Below are 18,232 nucleotides of genomic sequence, written 5' to 3'. Positions count from 1 at the left end.
AATGTTGGGGGTATTTTGCTCAAAGATGCCAATATACAACTGTTTATTTGAATACACAAATACAACAGGCACTGACCTTACAGTTGTCCAATTTTGTTTACTATATGTACAGGGACACATTTTGTGCAAACATGCAGACAGTACAAAATACAATTAAATAAAAGTGCAACTTCTACTGCTTTGATTTATTTTTAAATACAGAGGTTATTGGTTGTTTTGGAATTTGTTTTTCCCAATTTAAAATATAAAAATAAAGCAGCCACATACAGAGCCGCAGACACACCGCGCTTGCTAGTACATTACCGTAATTGTTCAGCACTAAAAATAAAAATAGTTTTATTTTATTTTTTTAATAAAAATAATTTTATTTTTATTTTTTGGCTGCCCCGTAGCGGCTGGAGTGAGCATTTTGGTTATTTCTTTAAAAATTCATAACTCCTCACAGGAATGGGCTAGAGACTTACTTTTTTTTTAAATGCTCAGAAATGTGTGCTCTACAAGTCGGATTAAATATGTTTGACACCACTGATCTAGAGACATAACTACCCAAGTGTGCAGCTAAAATGAGCCTTGTGCACCAATCTAAAGCTATATTGCGTAACATTTTTATAAACATGAATGTCGGTTACATTCAAGCCACTGCCAAATGAGTTGACACAAAGTTTTTTGAGCCGATCAGCTCCACAAAACTCTCTCTGTATTTCTCAGTATGGCAGCGTTTTACAAACTGGTATCTGCACCAAAACTGGCGCAGGAGCTCATGAAGTGCCCATGAAATGTATCAGTTGTTGATTCAACTGTTACTGATATCTTTCAATTTGTGATACAAGCGTGAAAATTGGCATGAGCAGTCTCGATTGGTCACTTGACAAGAAAATTGTCCGAGACACAAAATGTTATATATATATTTTTTTAAGGAGCACCTATAATGCTTTTTCATCTTTTTGACCTATAAATGATGTTATAATGTTATACAGTCATGCTAAATGATACCAAAGTGTCAGATAATGACGTACACGCATTTTAGACAAATTCCCTACTTTACTGTCTGAGGTGGCTACAGCCTCAAACCTCCGTTGCCGGAAATGTTCAAATTCACAATTTCAAATGTCTCGGAAAATGTTCTTGTCGAGTGACCCATGGAGACTGCTGATGCTAATTGTCTCGCTTGTATCATCAACTGAAAGATTCTGACCAAAAAATAAGCACTTAGCCGCTACACTATGCTAAGAAAAAAACCTCGACCTAGAGCAAAAGGAATCAAATATATGCGCCGCGATCACCAAAGGCTTGACCTCATGTAGATGCGCCGACAATGTTTTTGTAATTACGCAGAATTCTGACAGAAGTTACACACTGTAGCTTTAAAGAATTACAAACTGCAAGCGGAAATCACAGTTGTGTGTGTATGTGCGTGTGTCTGTCACTGTGTGTGACTGACCCTTTGTTGATGGGGGGCGGTGAGGTCGGGGACAAAGAGGGACAGGCTCTTTTGGGCGGAGGGGGCAGTGGTGGTGGAGGTGCTGGCGGTGACTCTGGTCCTTCGTCCTCTGAGGAGCTGTCTAGCGTCAGGTCGATGACTTCTACTTTCTTGCCGTCGCTGTGACTTGACGACGAGGCGCTCCGCTGATCTGAGCCCGCAGATGTGTGACTTGAACCTGTGACAAAACATTTTTTTCCTGTTTTTTGTTTTACATACAGTATATTCAAATGTTTTAAACACAAAAACACACATCAAACATGCAGACAAACAATAACTAGAAAAAAAAATTAAAGGTGCTACAAGGAACTTTTAAATATCTCGGAAACAGTCAAATTTTTCCTCTGATGATCATAGATGACATGTTACAGCAAGCAGACCATCAGTGCAAAGAATGCTATTTTTGTATAGCTTTTCTTAATGCCTTTGTCATGGGTACGCTCACCCAGGAACAATTGCTGCCGTAGAAAAATCACTACCGCTTTTGTCCAAAGGGGGTGCAAGAATGAACACAAACTGAAAGTTCCTCGGAGCACCTTTAATCCATTGATGACGGATGCTGCGCGACGCAACATTGTAGCTCCTGCCGGCTGCTGCAAAACAATTAGATTGTTTTATCTATATCTATATTTTCATGGCGTGTGCAGCATAGTTGTACTGTTATTGGTTCAAATATACATGAGGTGGGTTTTGTTAAATTTTTAAAACCACGTGACCACCCAAATGTTGTGTGGTTTGCCGAAAATCATGTCAATAAAAATAAATAAAAATAAGACGGCTGTGTGTTCACATGATCGACGATAGTGTATTTCAGAACAGTTAGTGGCGTTCGGAGCGCAGAAATTAGGTCCACTGTAGGCTACTGACGAAAATCACACAACACATTACTTCTATTTAGTAACAATATTTATTGATTTGAGGCTATATTTGGCTGCTCCAACTCAAGTCAGCCCAGCCAGGCGATAGTTAAGTTTTGTTTTCATCTCCGTGTTATACAGCTGTTTGGACCAGCTGATCGGGAGTCAGTCTGCATTCCAGTTGTACTGAGAAGTTGAATTTATGGTGCCAGTGATAACTGAACCAAATTATAAAATAAAGCTATCTTCCTCCCTCTATGTATCTATCTTTCTTTATCCACTGCGCACTCCGTCACTACTATCCATGCTTAAAGGAAGCAGGATTATAACCGCATTTAGCACACATATTATTATATTTTATATATTGTTTCCCCCCCATCTAATTTTGACGATTTTTAGAAAAATGTGTTGGTATGTAAGTGCTAAGGGAGCATGTTTAAATGAAACCTGTGACCCTTGCCTTTTAAATGTCTTTTATTTCCTGTTTCTATGTTCTACACATGCTTAGATATTAAGGTTTTGGTAGACATTGACAATTCGTAGGATTTTTTCAGAAAACCCTCAGGAGATAAGGACATGTATCCTATGGCGCTTTTCCACCGCATGGTATCAGCTCGACTCGACTCAACTCGCATTTTTGGCTTTTCCACCGCAATTTCATGGTACCTGGTACCACGTAGCGGCTGCTTTTTTGGTATCGCCTCGCTCTAGGTTCCAAGCGAGCTGAGCCGATGCTAAAAGGTGACGTCGGCAGACGGCCGGCCACTGATTGGCCAGAGACTATTGTCTGGCCAATCAGTGGCCAGAGACTACCGGCTTCATTCTGTTTATTCTCCCCAACTCTCCGGGACTTTTGAGTGTATTTACGCCGCGTGCAGCCTTCTCTGGCTCTCTTTCATTTGATTTGCATCACAGATCTGAATTTATTTTCCATATATTCGCTAAGCTCACCCAGTGTTGGTTGTTGGGGAAGTTACTTATCATACGAGAGGAGACATGTAGGGCAGCTAGCAGCTAGGCTAATAGTAGCCAGCTGGGACATGATAGCGAGCGATTACATTACAAGCCTCGGACTGAACTGATTACCTCAATAAAATATTCAGGCTGAGACACGGCTTGCATTTGAAAACACGTATCCTGAAACAAGCACTAAACAGTCAACTTTATCATGCCCGTGTTTACGTGCATAGGGATGTACGTGACGCATCCCTACAGCTGACTGTGTGGCAGAGTCACACATCGGGACAACAACCATCCCTTTTAATGGCCCGTAGCAATATTCTTCTACTTCTTTTAGCAAACAGATACAAGGGGGGTATTTCTTAAACATTTTTCATCCGTGTTTTTGGTGGTTGGTTCAGTTAATAGTGCAACAACTGCTCGCAATTTCTGCTCTGCTACTTTGCTCCGGAGTAGGCTTTCAGCCCCTTACGACGACCCCGCCCACGTTCAGCAGGTACTATTTGCGGTGGAAAACGACCCGTGCTGCTACCAAACAAAGTTGAGTCGAGTCGAGTTGAGTCGAGTCGAGCTACATTTGCGGTGGAAAAGCACCACTAGAGTGCCATAGTCATCAATGGGTTAAAAAATAAATAAATGTCAGGTCATACACAAGATACAGATATCATGAATTAAATTATAACCTCATGCTTCTAAATGGACATTCCTATTTAAAGTAGTCAACAAATGGCTGTCAGACCCTGTCGAATGCCTGAACTGATCCTGGCTGAAAATTTCGCTTTTCAAGTTTCAAATGTGCCATTACATCCCTAGCGCAGATAAGTAGGAGTAGTAGGTGTTTCGTGTTTATGACTTTCTGAAACTGAAGAATAAAAATCTAAGCACAAGCAGTGCTCAATATTGTGAGCATGCTTTATGCACACATGCCCCTTTCCCCCTGCCATCATATGAGATACAGTATGTGTGTTGCTATAGTGACGGACAGTTTACTCAGTGGATTTTGATTGATGCCACACCGAATTAAAACTGACAGCGCATAAACAAAGAAGGAAGGGGGCATGAATTCACACTCTCTCTCTTCTCACCGCGTCTCTCTAATCCTGATTTAATTACTTCAAAGCCTTCTCTCACTGCCACTGTGCAGAAGCAAACCTTTTCTGTGTCTTACTAACCCACCCTGTCCCCCATGTCTCACCATCAAGCCCGTTGTTATAGGAGGCAGAGGACACCTCCTGCACTTCCCTCTTGGACCTCATGGGGGCCCAGCTGCCGTCCTCCTTGAACTGGATCTCATCACAGTCCATGCAGCTGTTGAGGATCTCCACAAAAAGCCTGGAAAACAGACATACATCGTCATGCACAAACCCACCCGAGACAATGAATGTACATTAACACACAAAACTTGCTATATTTAGTTGAGGCAAGGCAAGTTATATTTAATACATTTTAAGACTTTTCCTAATGCCACTAGGAATTAAATTAAAGACTAAAGATCTAAAATCGTAGGGAAAAACAAAATCAATTCCTTTGGTATGGGGGATCCTTTTGCATAACAACTTCTTTGGTCCAGTGAAAAAGTATTTCAAATGTTGAAAAAGGTTGATTGAATCCTTCTCCCCATGTGTTAGCATTTTTAAGATTTTTGAAAGATCGATCTAATACATTTTAATATGAATTAACGCCTTATCTTTAGATCAGCTAATTCAATGACTTTTAAGACATTTTTAGAATCTGTAGGATCCTGTTTCTAAACAAAGGCTGAGTATGTGGAAACAGAACAGCCTACAATTAGAATTACCTCGAGATAGATTTTCAGTCTTCCTTAAAAAATTGTTAATTATGAGATTTAAACAAGTTGTTTACATGTTTTTGTGAAACTCTATATTTTTTGGATGGTGTATATAAATCAAAATAAGTTAGTGCAGTATTTCCCTCCAAAAAAAATGAAATTTCAACTGTGTGGAAACAGTCAGAGTTTTACAGAGTAAATGTGCAAGGAGAAGGCGATATGACTCAAAACAATGTCAATGGGCATTATATGTGAAAGACAGACATTTGTTTAGATCAGGGAGTATCACAGCCCAGTCGCTCAAACAAAAACATGAAACTGAACAGAGGACAGACTGTGGAAGACCACAGAATGCAGCAGAAAGCTCCAGGGAAAAAAAGAAGCTAATAACCGGACCAGATTTTCTTTTGACTAACTACTGTTGGGGAGTGACTTACCCATCTATGATGAGGTGTTCATAGGGGGCTTTTTTGTCACAGACAGGACACACCCAGGTGGGCTTCTTCTCGTTCATCTGGATGTAGAGTGTGGCGTCAAAGCACTGCAGGTGGGAGCATGTCAGCGCCCGGCATGGGATCATCAGTCGCATCTTCCCCAGCTGCACAGTGAGAGACAGGGCAGACATGTAGTCAGGGCATGCACAGTGTATGATATATGGGATGCAGAAATGACACAAACATAAACAAACCCACATGGAAAAAGGTGCATGATAAGGGGAGGGGGGAGGGGATAGAGAAAACAATTTGTCAGGGGGATCGTGTGTACACAACCTTGAAGTTAAAGGCATTTAGGCATGTTGAGACCCATTCAAAAGAAAGACAAAAGAAAAGTATGGACGGACAGGTCTCGGCATGACGCTCTGAACACTGCCTTGAATTCATAAGGAGCAGGGAGAATGTTTACCGGGCAGAGCAGCGACACTCGAAGGCTGGTCGTGGCAATTTCACTGTCTGGGTCTGCTGTTAGCTTCTCTTTGACTGCAGGAGAGAAACAGTTAGTGTCAAACTGTCTGTCATTCTCCAAGCAGCATTCAAGAGCTCCACGCTGTGTGGTGTTGAAATACAGTATGACAAATATGATATCAAGTGCTTCCTCCTCTGAAATAGGTGAACATTTTTATCAAAACAATGGATGTGAGTCTGTCCAGCTACTAAAGTAGGGTTCCCGTATCTTATAACAAGAACAACCGAGAGTATTACATTTTTCAACCAAAGACACAAAGTTAAGGGGAAAAAAAATTAAAAAATCTCTTTGTAATTTTGCCTATAACGATATGATATCACATTCCATAACCACTTCATAAAAGGAGTTAAATCATTATTGTCCTCAAAGAACCACATAGTTCAAGGCTAATATATGATTTGGATTAATAAAGCTGTAAACACACAGGAGGCAGGTTATTTTTAACGCCAAAATGAAATGCAATGCAACAATATGACTTTTTATGCATCAACTGATACAGATGTGTGTGAAACTCATCTGGGTTATATTTATGTAGGACACCATGCAGCCAGAGACAGTCTGTGGTAAGCTTGTGGAAAAACTATTTCTAGTGAAGAAACTTAAGATGTGATTAAATTTGATCTAATGTGGATCAGTCATGTCTGGCCAATGCCCGATCCACATAATAAGGCCTCCCTAATATTGGGCAAATCTGATATCTTTAAAAAACACAAAAAAAAAAAAAAAAATCTTTGTTTGCAGTCCTTACTCAGTGCTCTGGAGTGGTCTGGGTTTCTGATGCCTTTCGCCCGTAGCCTCTGTAACAGCACTGTGGATGACTGCTGCTTCACCAAGTACACGGCCATGGAGTAACTCTGTGGACACACATGTAGCTATGATGTGCAGAGTGAAGAAAAACTACAAGGAAACATGTGTGGCTTGTCAGAGCTCTGAGTATGCAAAGAGTATACTCAACAATTGTTACTCATCTTACTCAGAATTTCTCACATTAAGTAATATATGAATTATTGTCTTTTAGCATAATTTGATAGAGTAATACCGGCTGTCAAAATTAATTGATGTATTATTGTTAGGTCTATAAAATAGCAAAAACTCCAATCATAAATCACCACAAGTGACATGTACAAATGTATTTATTCTTCTGTCCCCATTAGTATCCCAAAACAGAGACATAATCAGTGTAGGACAAAAAAACAAGAAGAAGCAAATGTTCAGTAATTGTACTGGATCAATTATTTATCATTTATCAAAACTGCCAGTCGAGTCTCTCGTTTGAAACTGTGACACTTGGGTTTCTTACCCTTCCAATCTCAGCAGTCCACGATACCACAATGGTATTGGGGACCGTGGTTGACAATCGGACCAGTGAGGTAATGTTGATGGGCCGGCTGGGCCGCTTGGGCTCTACGCCATTTTTGGTAGGAGGAAGGTAACCCTAGATGAAAGACATGAATATTAGAAGGAGTAGGAAATTTTTGTCATGAGTATTACAAAGTTAAATTGTAATTCTAATACAAAATGTTTGTCAGAAATGTGTAATATCGGGACTTTCCACATACATCGATTACTGGACTTTGGACATCTTTAAGCCAGAAGAGCAATTGCAGTCCGTTGGAAGAATATGGATGCTCCAACACTTGGAATGTTAATAAAGGAAGGAACTGTCTTACAGTATTGAACTGGAAAGACTAACGTTCATTGCTGAGGGCAAGCGGAAATACTCCAATATGCTCTGGGAACCATAAATGACTGTCATGACAGATGAAAATGTAAGATTCACTTAAAGTGTAGACAGTAGGGGATTGGGGATTTTTTATATATACATACAATATTTTTTTTGTACGTGTGTTTTTAATATATATTATCTATTATCTTTGATACATTTTCTAAAGTGATTACTTAATTTGTATCCTAATTTATGATGGTGCAAGTGTCTGTATGTCTGTGTTGTTGAAAAAACAAGGAAAACATATTGTCAAAAGAAAAAGAAAAGATGCGCATGTTTTGATGGTTGTTAATGTTGCCAATGCAGAGTTCCTCACCGGCAGGTTACATGGCTTCCCGTTGACTTTCACACACAGATTGGGGGGGAAATGGTCTTCCTGAGGGCAGCTGGTCTCAGACAGGCAAAACCGCAGCTGGACCTGAACTGAGAAGTCACATTTGGTCCCCGAGATGTCCCTTCGAGCACAGAAACAAATACACACGTCACCACACGTCTGTAGGAAGCATGTACATTTATGAATGATTCATAAGCCATTCAGGATGCCGCACTGACAGAGCGCTGTTCATCTTACATTGAGCTGCTGATCTGCTGGACTTGCTGTGGCGTTAATGCAAAAGCAAAACACGTCTCCTGAAATCGCTGGCTGTTGTCTGACGCTGCAAAGAGAGGAAGAAGAGACATTTTTATTAAAAAATATCTAATAATATATATATTTTTTTTTAAGTCAAACATAGTTGGCTGATTATGAAAAGAACCAGTGACGATTATTAACACATACAGTTAAGTACAATAAAACAAAGTTTGAATCTACATTAATCATAAAAAAATTAAAGTGTGCATCAGTGGGTGTCATAAACTGAACTATTGGATATATTCTGTAGGTGTGAAATTAGCAAAAGCTAAGAACACCTGGATGTTAAAACCAGACAACCCCACACAACAGTGAGGAAGAAATACGTGTGTGTGTGGGGGGGGGGGGGGCATGCTATTTATAGGCCTACTGGGGTGCTGGAAATAGCTGGTGATACTAACCATGCCCCAATTAAAGAGGCAGCAGGTTAGTAAAAGTCAGGAAAGATTGTGTATATGTTGAGTGAGCGTGAAAAAAGGAGCTGTGAGGGTTCAAATCTGCAAGCATGTTCAAGCATGTATGAAACCAGAAAATAATTAACATGTTGCATGTTGTTCGTCATTCCATACACAAACAAGAGTGTGTTTCAAGGAGAATTGATAGATGAAAAACATCTTATCTATTTGACGAATAACAATAATGAATATCCAAAATCAACACTTAATCTTAACGTTATTGGTTCATCAAGAGCTGTTTACCACAGTATAACAAGTCTCTCCTTTGATTTACTTTTTTTTCAGTTTTGAGGCCTTCTTTGAAATTTTACTAATTTAATCAAGATACATTATGTAGAAGTTAGGTTACAATATTCTGGCGGATAAGTAAGTCTAAAGAAATTGAAGTTGAAGCTGCATTGCTCTGTCATTTAATGCTGTTTTAAAATATAGACAGTTTGGAATCTGCTAAGGACCTGCTTATAATGCACATAGACCCTCACACTTGCATGACATTGTATTTACTTATGCTATGCCACTTCATTGCCAAATGTACAATTAATCATAGACTTTCACCATCAATGACATGTGACAAAGAGTTCCACAAAATAGTTTATTGCAAATCTGAGAGGCAGGATGGATTACTGAACTCAGTCACCCTGTACACAGGTAAGACAGCATTACTGAGCAGAGTAACCATTGTAAAGTATTAAGGAGTACTCTCTCTTTTCCCCACATTTTCTGAATCATAATTGCTGAAATCTCAGTGGGAGTCTTCTGGCCTGAAGGCTGTGTAAGTGAGGAGGAAGATGAGATACAGAATTACGTAGCTTGAATTACTTAAAAATAATGTTAAACTGTCAGTGAGTGGCAGCTCCAGTCCACACTTAAATACACACACACACACACACACACACACTCTGCAGTATAACATATCAATCTAATTTATTTTTTTTATTAAGGGCGTTGAGGGCAATAAAGTCTACAGCTCCTGTGGATAATTACTGGACCAATAGTGTTCCTCCTAAAACAGCTATTTATTTTCCAAAGTAATGACCCTTCTTAACTTGGTATATACTTTGTATGGTATGTATTTATTGTGAATTGCTGTGCCTGCATCTTTTTGGAGGCAGCCTGTGTACTGCAGAACAAAATCACACGCACCCAGAGTGCTTTCGAACAACAGTCTTCCTCCTCTCCGGGCACATGGGCTATAAATAGAAAGTGCTCTCTCACTCTGTCCTCTCTCTTTCTCTCCCCATAATCTCTCCATCGCTCTATAACTCACCCTCTCTGGCAGTGGATTTGCTTCCGGTGTTTTAATGTGTATGGTTAGCAGAGATATGGGAATGGTTGAAATGACCTTTGATTGATGTCCTCCTCTATCTCTCTCTCTCTCTCTCACACACACACACACACACACACACACACACACACACACACACACACACACACACACACACACACACACACACACACACACACACACACACACACACACACACACACACACACACACACACACACACACACACACACACACACACACACACACACACACACACACACACACACACACACACACACACACACACACACACCATGATATTCCATTTAGTTAAAGTAAGTTCTAGTATGGCTGCTTATGTTGGACACCATTCAAAGGAGTAGTTTTGACAGTTCGGGAAATAGCCTTTTTCTTGCAGAGTAACATGAGAAGATCGATAACACTCGACTCTTATATTTGTCAGTTAAATGTGGAGATACTGCCAGTAGTTAGTTATTAATACGCTTAGTAAGACTGGAAAGAGGAGGAAACCGATAGCCGGTCTCTGTCCAAAATAATGCAATACATTTGGGCTAGCAGCTTCTCTAAAGCGCAATAATTAACACGTTCTATCCTGTTAGTTTTATCCACACACACACACACCAGTGTCAAATCCTCAAGATGAGGTTTTATATGTCAGTCTATTTCTTGGGGAGCCAGCAGCCGGTTAGCACATTAAATAGGGCTTCTCATGCTTACTTTCCTTAAAGCTACTACGAGTAAGTCGGCACGTTGGCGACACCTTTGAACAAAAGCGGTAGTATTATTACGACGCCAGCTGTCGTGAAGCTGTTTTGTAGCTCGTGCAGGGAGCGCAAGATTCAAATAATCAGGAAGCAATATGGTGCGTGTCCGTGTGTTGAAAGTGTGAGGGCACCGGACTCTTTTCGGCTCCGTGAGTCTATGGGTGACACAGCATCAACTAATGCCAGTAAGTGCTAAACACACCTGATTGCAATGAGTTGATGCATTGTCACCTCTCACGGAGCTGAACGAGTCCCCGTGTCCTCACACAAAGCGAATGAACGAGAGATGGCAGTTAGTATGGATCACGATGAGGTAATGTGTTTATGTTGTAAATAATGACTATTTCCTATGAATAATGGTCATCTGATGATGCTGGTGAGGCAAAGTAAACTTTGTTTTAGTAGGCTACCGCTCATTCATTTAGGAGTAAACACTGCAGTCTAGTTTCGCTGCGTGAAATTGTGTATACGTTGCTTGGCAACGCCCTCCCGCCCGACTATCACTCTCCCTTTTAGCTTTTCTTCATTGCATTTTCTTTTTTTTCTTTTATGGTTCAGCCCCGTTATCAGTCATTATGACGACAAACAACTGTCTCAAACAAGGCTCCCGCTCCCCTTCCCTCACCAGGAGGGATAGGCTTCTCAATTCACGTTCCTGCGCCACACTGAAATCTGTGACCAATACGGATATGTGACCATAGAGCATGCACGCGTGAACCGAAAATCGGACTGGGTGTACGACCAGATCAAATGCAGCAATAAAAACTATATAAAAACGTCTTTCTTTGCACTGATGGTCTCGTTTGCTGTTAAAGGTAATTTATGATTATGAGAGGAAACATGAGGCTGTTTAAAAGATATTTAAATGTTACTCGTAGCCGCTTTAACATTCCTCTTAAAAATATCAGAATGGTATCGGAGCCGGAACAGTCTTATAACCGAAAAATGAAAAACACACCCAGCCTAAGTCACAACTAAAGATACTGTCATATAGGGGATAAACATTGACCTTTTATGTCTGCCAAAAGCAAAATATTTTTGATCTATACTTATCTCAGTGATAGTCTGTAGAGTAAATTAAAGAAGTTATTTCTTTTAAATCAGGGTTGAAACTATATTAACCACAGTTTAATAAATCAAACAGTCTTGGCATGATAGAATCTTATCAAATCTAAAAAACACTCATATCCGTGAAAATACTAATCAAGTGACAGTGTCAGTATATGTTTCAACAGCACGTTGGGATGACTTTGCATCAATTTATATTCAGAACACAGGACACACAGGAAGCTAAATTTGATTTTATCACATTAGATCTCACATAGATGAGGCATAACCTCCCTAATTGAGGCAATTAAGTCATTATAAAGAATCAAGTTGACTACATCCCATGCAGAACGTCATTTCAATTAATGAAGTCTCTTTTTCATTTCAATGAAAGAAGTCACAAAATGAATGACACCATGAGCAGAATTGTAATTACAGTTGTTAAGTACTTTTCGGCCACTTATTTCTGCTTAGTGGTGCTAATTAGAATATGAACATTAATAAATCAGCGGGACATTAATTTTGAAACCCGGCCATAATAAAGATAAACAAATAAGATTTCTATCAGTGCAAATCTCCAACCATGTGTCACGGCGTACCAAGAGTTAGTTCTTCTGACCGAACATCACAGCTGATAAGCTGCATTTTACAATCATTTATGATGTCCAATGTATGTAATAACAGATGGTGGGATGAGTGAAAGATGTAACTCCTATAGGTTGAATTTTACAATGAAAAGGAAATAAAACCAAGGTTAGGAGGATCTAAAACATATAGTCAGTTGCCATTTCATTATATAAAACTATACTGGGATGTCTTATTTACAATACTTTGTCCATCCCAATTAAAGAAATTAATCATCAGGCTAATGGATAAAGACGATAATTGCTCGTTGCAGCCCTGGTTTGTAGTGCTGTCGAATTGCATTGGATTGGACTGAGAAGAGTTTGTAATATCTATTCTTCAATGAGGGCATTGACCTAAATGTGGTGGACAAAATAATAGAAACACCTGTCGGTATAGGATCACAAACTACAGAAACTAAAATCTATCATTAAGTTGAATTAATATATCTCTAAAGCCGTTTTCAGCTGGTGGACTGACCATTACAACCTTCACGGAGGCAGGATTTATTGCAGGGCTGTAGCATTAGGCTGAATTACTTAGAGATAAACTGGCAATAGAGCGTCCTTAACAGTGAAATTGAGGCACATTTGCACAAACATTTCAAAGGCCCGATCACTGCAAGCATACTTATACAAATACATGCATACATACAACCGAAGAAAACCAGCATTGGTCACAATTGGAAGAAGGTAACTAAATCCTTGTCATTTTACACTTTGAGGTAGGGGTGAAGGAGTTTTTTCCTAAAGTCAAGCATCAGTTCAGTATTTATATGTCCTGGTTATAATAGACAAAATGTCTGGGAGGTAGTGTGTTTATATGGCGTTGTTTGTTACCTCACAGTGCCTCTTTAGACATCTGAAGAAGTTTTTTTTTTTACTTGACTGGTCTAGATTACACTACTTTCCCTTGATCTTTTGGCCTGTGGTGCTTTTTCAATTGCTGATATAGGTTTTTCTGGTGTTGCCCCATGATGAGACGACTGTTCTATGACAATATCTTATTGTTTTTTTTAAGATCATTTTTTGGCATTTTCAAGCTTTATTAGACAGTAAAGAGTTGAAATGGGGAGACAGAGAGAGAGGGGGATGACCTGCAGTAAAGGTTCACGGGCCGGATTTGAACCCGCGACCACTGCAACGAAGGCCGGAGCCAATATGGTACGCGCTCTATCCACTACGCCACCGGAGCGCCCCGACAACAATATCTTATTGTGTTGCACATCTGTGTATTTGAGATTTGCAAATCACATTGATTCAGTTTTGAAATGGATTAATCATGCAGCCCTACTTTGTTATCAGAAATTCTTGACGCACTGAGACAAAACAGGGTTTTGGTCACATTTGGATTAAAAGGGAAAACCAGTGTTGGAATGTAACTCGGAACATGTATTTGTAATGGGTAGAATACTTTAATAGTTTATCCATAGCCTTAGTTACTTTACGTTTGTCACCACCACCACCGACTAATTTAAAGCTACGTAGCCTACACATGAATACCTATATGAAAAATTATAATGCAGTAACCTACAGCTACAATACCTAACTAATACTATATGGAAAGTATAATGATTCTTACAATGCTGACTTTGACTGTGCAGAAAGGAAAAACTAATAAACTCTTCAGGCTTAAGGTCAAATTTGAAGAGAAGATGTGTGAGCTAAGCTACAGAGAATGTGCTCAGCTCTATAGCCGTCTTCAGCACAACAAAGCCCAGCTGGAGATTATTAACTTGTTAGTGGCTTTGCTACTTTTTCACCATTTGGTACACCACAGGCACAGACACACACAGAGACACAGACACACAAAAGACAGCACAAACACAACATTGAGCAACATTCACAGGCAGAACAAAGACAAAAAATCCTTTCAGTGTCACTCAAATGAAAAACTACAATACTAGAAGGATCCACACCAGAAGGTCAGATCTGGATGTTACACCCACATCCACACATTCACCCACACACTGACAATTGAAAGCTTTCCAGAAGTATTATTAATTCCTCTCCCTGGCAATGACTACCCTTTATAATCTGCATAAGGTTTGTTGTTATACAGTTATATATTGACAGGGCTCATTAGGGCATTCCAGTGGGCTTACAAGGACTGCTAAGGCTGCTATTAGGGGAGAACGGGGTAAGTAGTCACACTTTTTTACTCTAGTGTGAATTGCTCATCACCTAAACATATTTCAATAGTCATTCCTACATTAAATTGAAGCTTAAAGAGATCCTATTATACTACTTTTCTGGTCTTAATTTCTTGTTAAAAACTGCTATAGAGCAACCTGACACGAATCACATCACAAAAAACTATGTAGATTTTCGGGAAGCTCTTTCTCTTATTTTGGCGATCCAGCAGGCCCTGTAAACACTTTGCTTCTGCCATCTCCGCCCCCTCCCCCCCTTCCTGCAAACCCAACTCCGTTGTGATTGGTTACCTTGCGAAGGGAAGTCGTGATTCTAAATGTCTGCAAAGAATCAGCCCGGGCGGGATGCGAACGCGGGTCTACTGCTTCGTAAACGATCTCTCTACCGGCTGAGCTAAGCGAGCACTGGTCTAGTGTTGTCACCCCCTGCTGCTATATATAGCAACCTGGGAGCTTGCCTGACCATATATGGCAAAAATATCTGGTGACACACACATACCGGAAATTTTAACAAGTTCGGCTCGACTGGCTGCCATAGTTTTTAGTGCTCTGCACAGCCACACCCCAGACGGTCAGCAGGGAATACGTCGAAATGCATGTACGAAATTACTTGATACTCTAGTATGGTTAAACATGACTATAAATCATTATAACAACGTTTATAGGTCATAAAAGTCGAAAAGTATCATAGGTCCTCTTTAAGGTGTTGGCTTGAAATGTGTACCCCTCACTTGTTTATTTTATTGTAATAAAGAATAAATTAATCATCAAATACGCCCTTACACATTGTGACAACCAACCCCATCAAGGGGTCGGTTGTCACACACTATGGGGTTGTTTGTCACAATGTTATCTTAATGGGAATAATCTTAAAAAGAAGGCAAGAAAGCAGAACTAAATTTGAAAGTTTAATTGCATGGTCAAGTTGACAAATAGGCCTACATAACTTACTGTAGCCTTAGAAGCTGGTCTAGTTTGGGATGCACTGGGTTGTTTTGATTTTGTTGCCCTTTTTTCTTTTGCATGCTAGCTGCCTTTTCCTGCTCTATTCTTTCCTTCTCTGGGGTGTCAGTGAGGATACAGCTTGACAATGTCTTTAGTTTTTGGGTTCCTTTTCTGGCTGCAGCCTTTGGATAACATGTGACAACCAACCCCCCCAAAAATGTGACAACCAACCCCAACTTGAATTTCTTGCTAGCATCAAGGCCAACAACCATCTGACAACTAATTAGCTTGCTAACCACAATCTAAACTATAGTTTACCCTTCGCACTTTTTATGGGTAACAAGTGTTTTGTTAAAAACCCATTGTGTAAAAGCCTAGAAGAAAAATACTGAGTAGCTAAATATTTTCAATTTGACATGAAAAACACAAAATGTCCTCTCACCTCAAATTCAGCAGTCTAACTCCAAGGAAGACTATGTAGGTGTCCTCTGATCCCAATTCTGCATATTTACATACCAAAATTTCACAGACAGCGCCTTCTGGTTCCGAGATATAACAATTGTGACAACCAACCTGTGTGACATATAACCCCGTTTTCCCCTACATTGTCTCAGTCTGGCAGGAAGCCCCATCAATGTATATTGTGTAGCAGGAATTTTAATATAGATGATCATGGCTTCATGCAATACACTCTGTGTCCATGTCACTATATCATTAAAAACACACTCAGGAAAGAAAGGTGTTGCTTATTTGTGAGAAATCAGCTAAAAGAGCATGGAATGTTTGGATTCACAAACAGGATCTAAACTCGTAGGAAGGAATGAACTGCAACTCCGGCTTAGAATGAAAATAATGCTGGCTTAATATAGGCTCTAGAGAGAAGTGGGAATCCATTTTGTGCAGTGTGTTTATATTTCAGAGAAGCCTGGGCTCTCTTTGTTGAAGTTGGTTTATTTTGAGAAGGCTGGTTTGTTTACAGTGAGATAAGGGTTTAGCTCGGGATCATGCAGGGGTGAAGAGTACGAGCCGGTAAATCTCAGGTTGTATTTTTTCGATGTTGAGTGAAGAGGAGGCGCTTTATTGTGTGTCTGTGCTCGTGGATGTCGGGGGACATTACCACCGTGTTCTATGTAGCTGATAACGTATACGAACACACTATGTTTACTGATTCCCTGAAGAGGCTACTATTTGCTTTTTAATCCAAGGGCAGAACAACTGATTTGTGACGATAAGGTGTGCTCGCTTAAGGACACTCCAGCAGGGTGGATACATGCTTGTCTGTCTCAAGGACATGAACCTACGACCTCTTCTGAATAACATAAAGGTATGAATAAATACATAAACATCCAACTGCTTTTAGTTTGACACGCTGTGACCCCACCCACCCACAATGAAATATAACAATCAAAACAAAAGCTTATATTTGTCAATGATTGGCCTGATGTTTACCAGTATTCAGTTACACGCGGATGGGGAGGGAGGAATGGCACTGTTCATCTATATATTGAACTTAAACTGAAATCTCACATAGTGGCCAGATCTAAAATAACTTACTCCACTCTAATTCAATTAAGCAGCTCGGCACTCCCTACTGAGGCTTCAGAATAACAATCCTTCATGGGATGTGAAGGAGTGACTGCTTCTGAACCAATGAAAAGTGTTTCAACGTGAAACAGCAGAGCCAGCCAAACAACACGAAACACAAAATGGGTAAACACGATAAAAAATACGATAAAATATATTTGTTTAGAAATGAAAAAGCCTGTCTGTAGCTTATCTTAAACAAAGCCCTGGTTATCTTCGACTATTATTATTTTTCTGTTTGGTTCATTCACAACATTGTAACATATTATCTGTTAAAAACAATGTATTATACTTTGTCTAGGACAGAATGATAAAGTTCTGGACTTATTCTCGTCATTGTCCCTGTTTTTTTTCTCCAATCCAGCAACCTTCATCAAGACAGAGACAGGGATTCAATTGCATTAAAAAAATATTAGAAAATACTAAATTAAAATTGAAAATGCTGAGCTACATAAAAACCACAGCCACACATACTTTAATAATTTATGGTGCTGACTCAGGTTGGATCACACCCTTTATGATGATCATTACACTAGACATGAGGGAGGGAGGCAGAAGGGACACATTCACTGAACACTATGCCAATGTGCGTCAATGATTACAGCTGCTTGCTCATTATGTTATGGTGGCGTTGTGTGTATTGTTATTGTAGGTTACCTATAAGAAATAGGTAAGCTAACCTACCTAACATCAAATGTATTCATAATCAAATATAATTTGATAATTGATAAATGCTCTCTGATTCATACATCTAAATTGATTAGGATTTAATATTTTTTCTTTTTCATATATGGTAGTAGTAAGCTATTTGGGTTTTAGACTATTGGATATAACATCATGTGAAAGCAAAATAAAGAAAATAATTTGACGGATAAAAACATTATGAAAAAACTTAGTTGGTGCCTTGTTTCAAGATCAAATCAGATCACCTGCTATAGAGAAGCAGCCTGTTTTGTGAGCTTAGTGT

The 18,232-nt window shown here is 39.6% G+C and overlaps 1 protein-coding gene across 1 annotated transcript in view; it reads right to left on the bottom strand.

Moving 5' to 3' along the window:
* LOC307268773 (E3 SUMO-protein ligase PIAS1-like) overlaps positions 1–18,232 on the bottom strand; it is a 52,264-nt gene that overhangs the window by 7,553 nt on the left and 26,479 nt on the right. Inside the window, exons 3-10 of the mRNA XM_080051519.1 lie at positions 8,347–8,431; positions 8,092–8,230; positions 7,350–7,484; positions 6,798–6,903; positions 5,990–6,063; positions 5,524–5,684; positions 4,493–4,629; positions 1,442–1,658 (exon numbers count right to left, since the gene is read on the bottom strand). Coding sequence (XP_079907645.1) covers positions 1,442–1,658; positions 4,493–4,629; positions 5,524–5,684; positions 5,990–6,063; positions 6,798–6,903; positions 7,350–7,484; positions 8,092–8,230; positions 8,347–8,431 — 1,054 coding nt within the window. The remainder of the gene's footprint in view (positions 1–1,441; positions 1,659–4,492; positions 4,630–5,523; positions 5,685–5,989; positions 6,064–6,797; positions 6,904–7,349; positions 7,485–8,091; positions 8,231–8,346; positions 8,432–18,232) is intronic.

Source organism: Ammodytes marinus (genome assembly GCF_949987685.1).
Source record: "Ammodytes marinus genome assembly, chromosome: 1".
NCBI classification, from domain to species: domain Eukaryota; kingdom Metazoa; phylum Chordata; class Actinopteri; order Uranoscopiformes; family Ammodytidae; genus Ammodytes; species Ammodytes marinus.
This window is presented reverse-complemented; position numbering and strand designations above follow the sequence as displayed.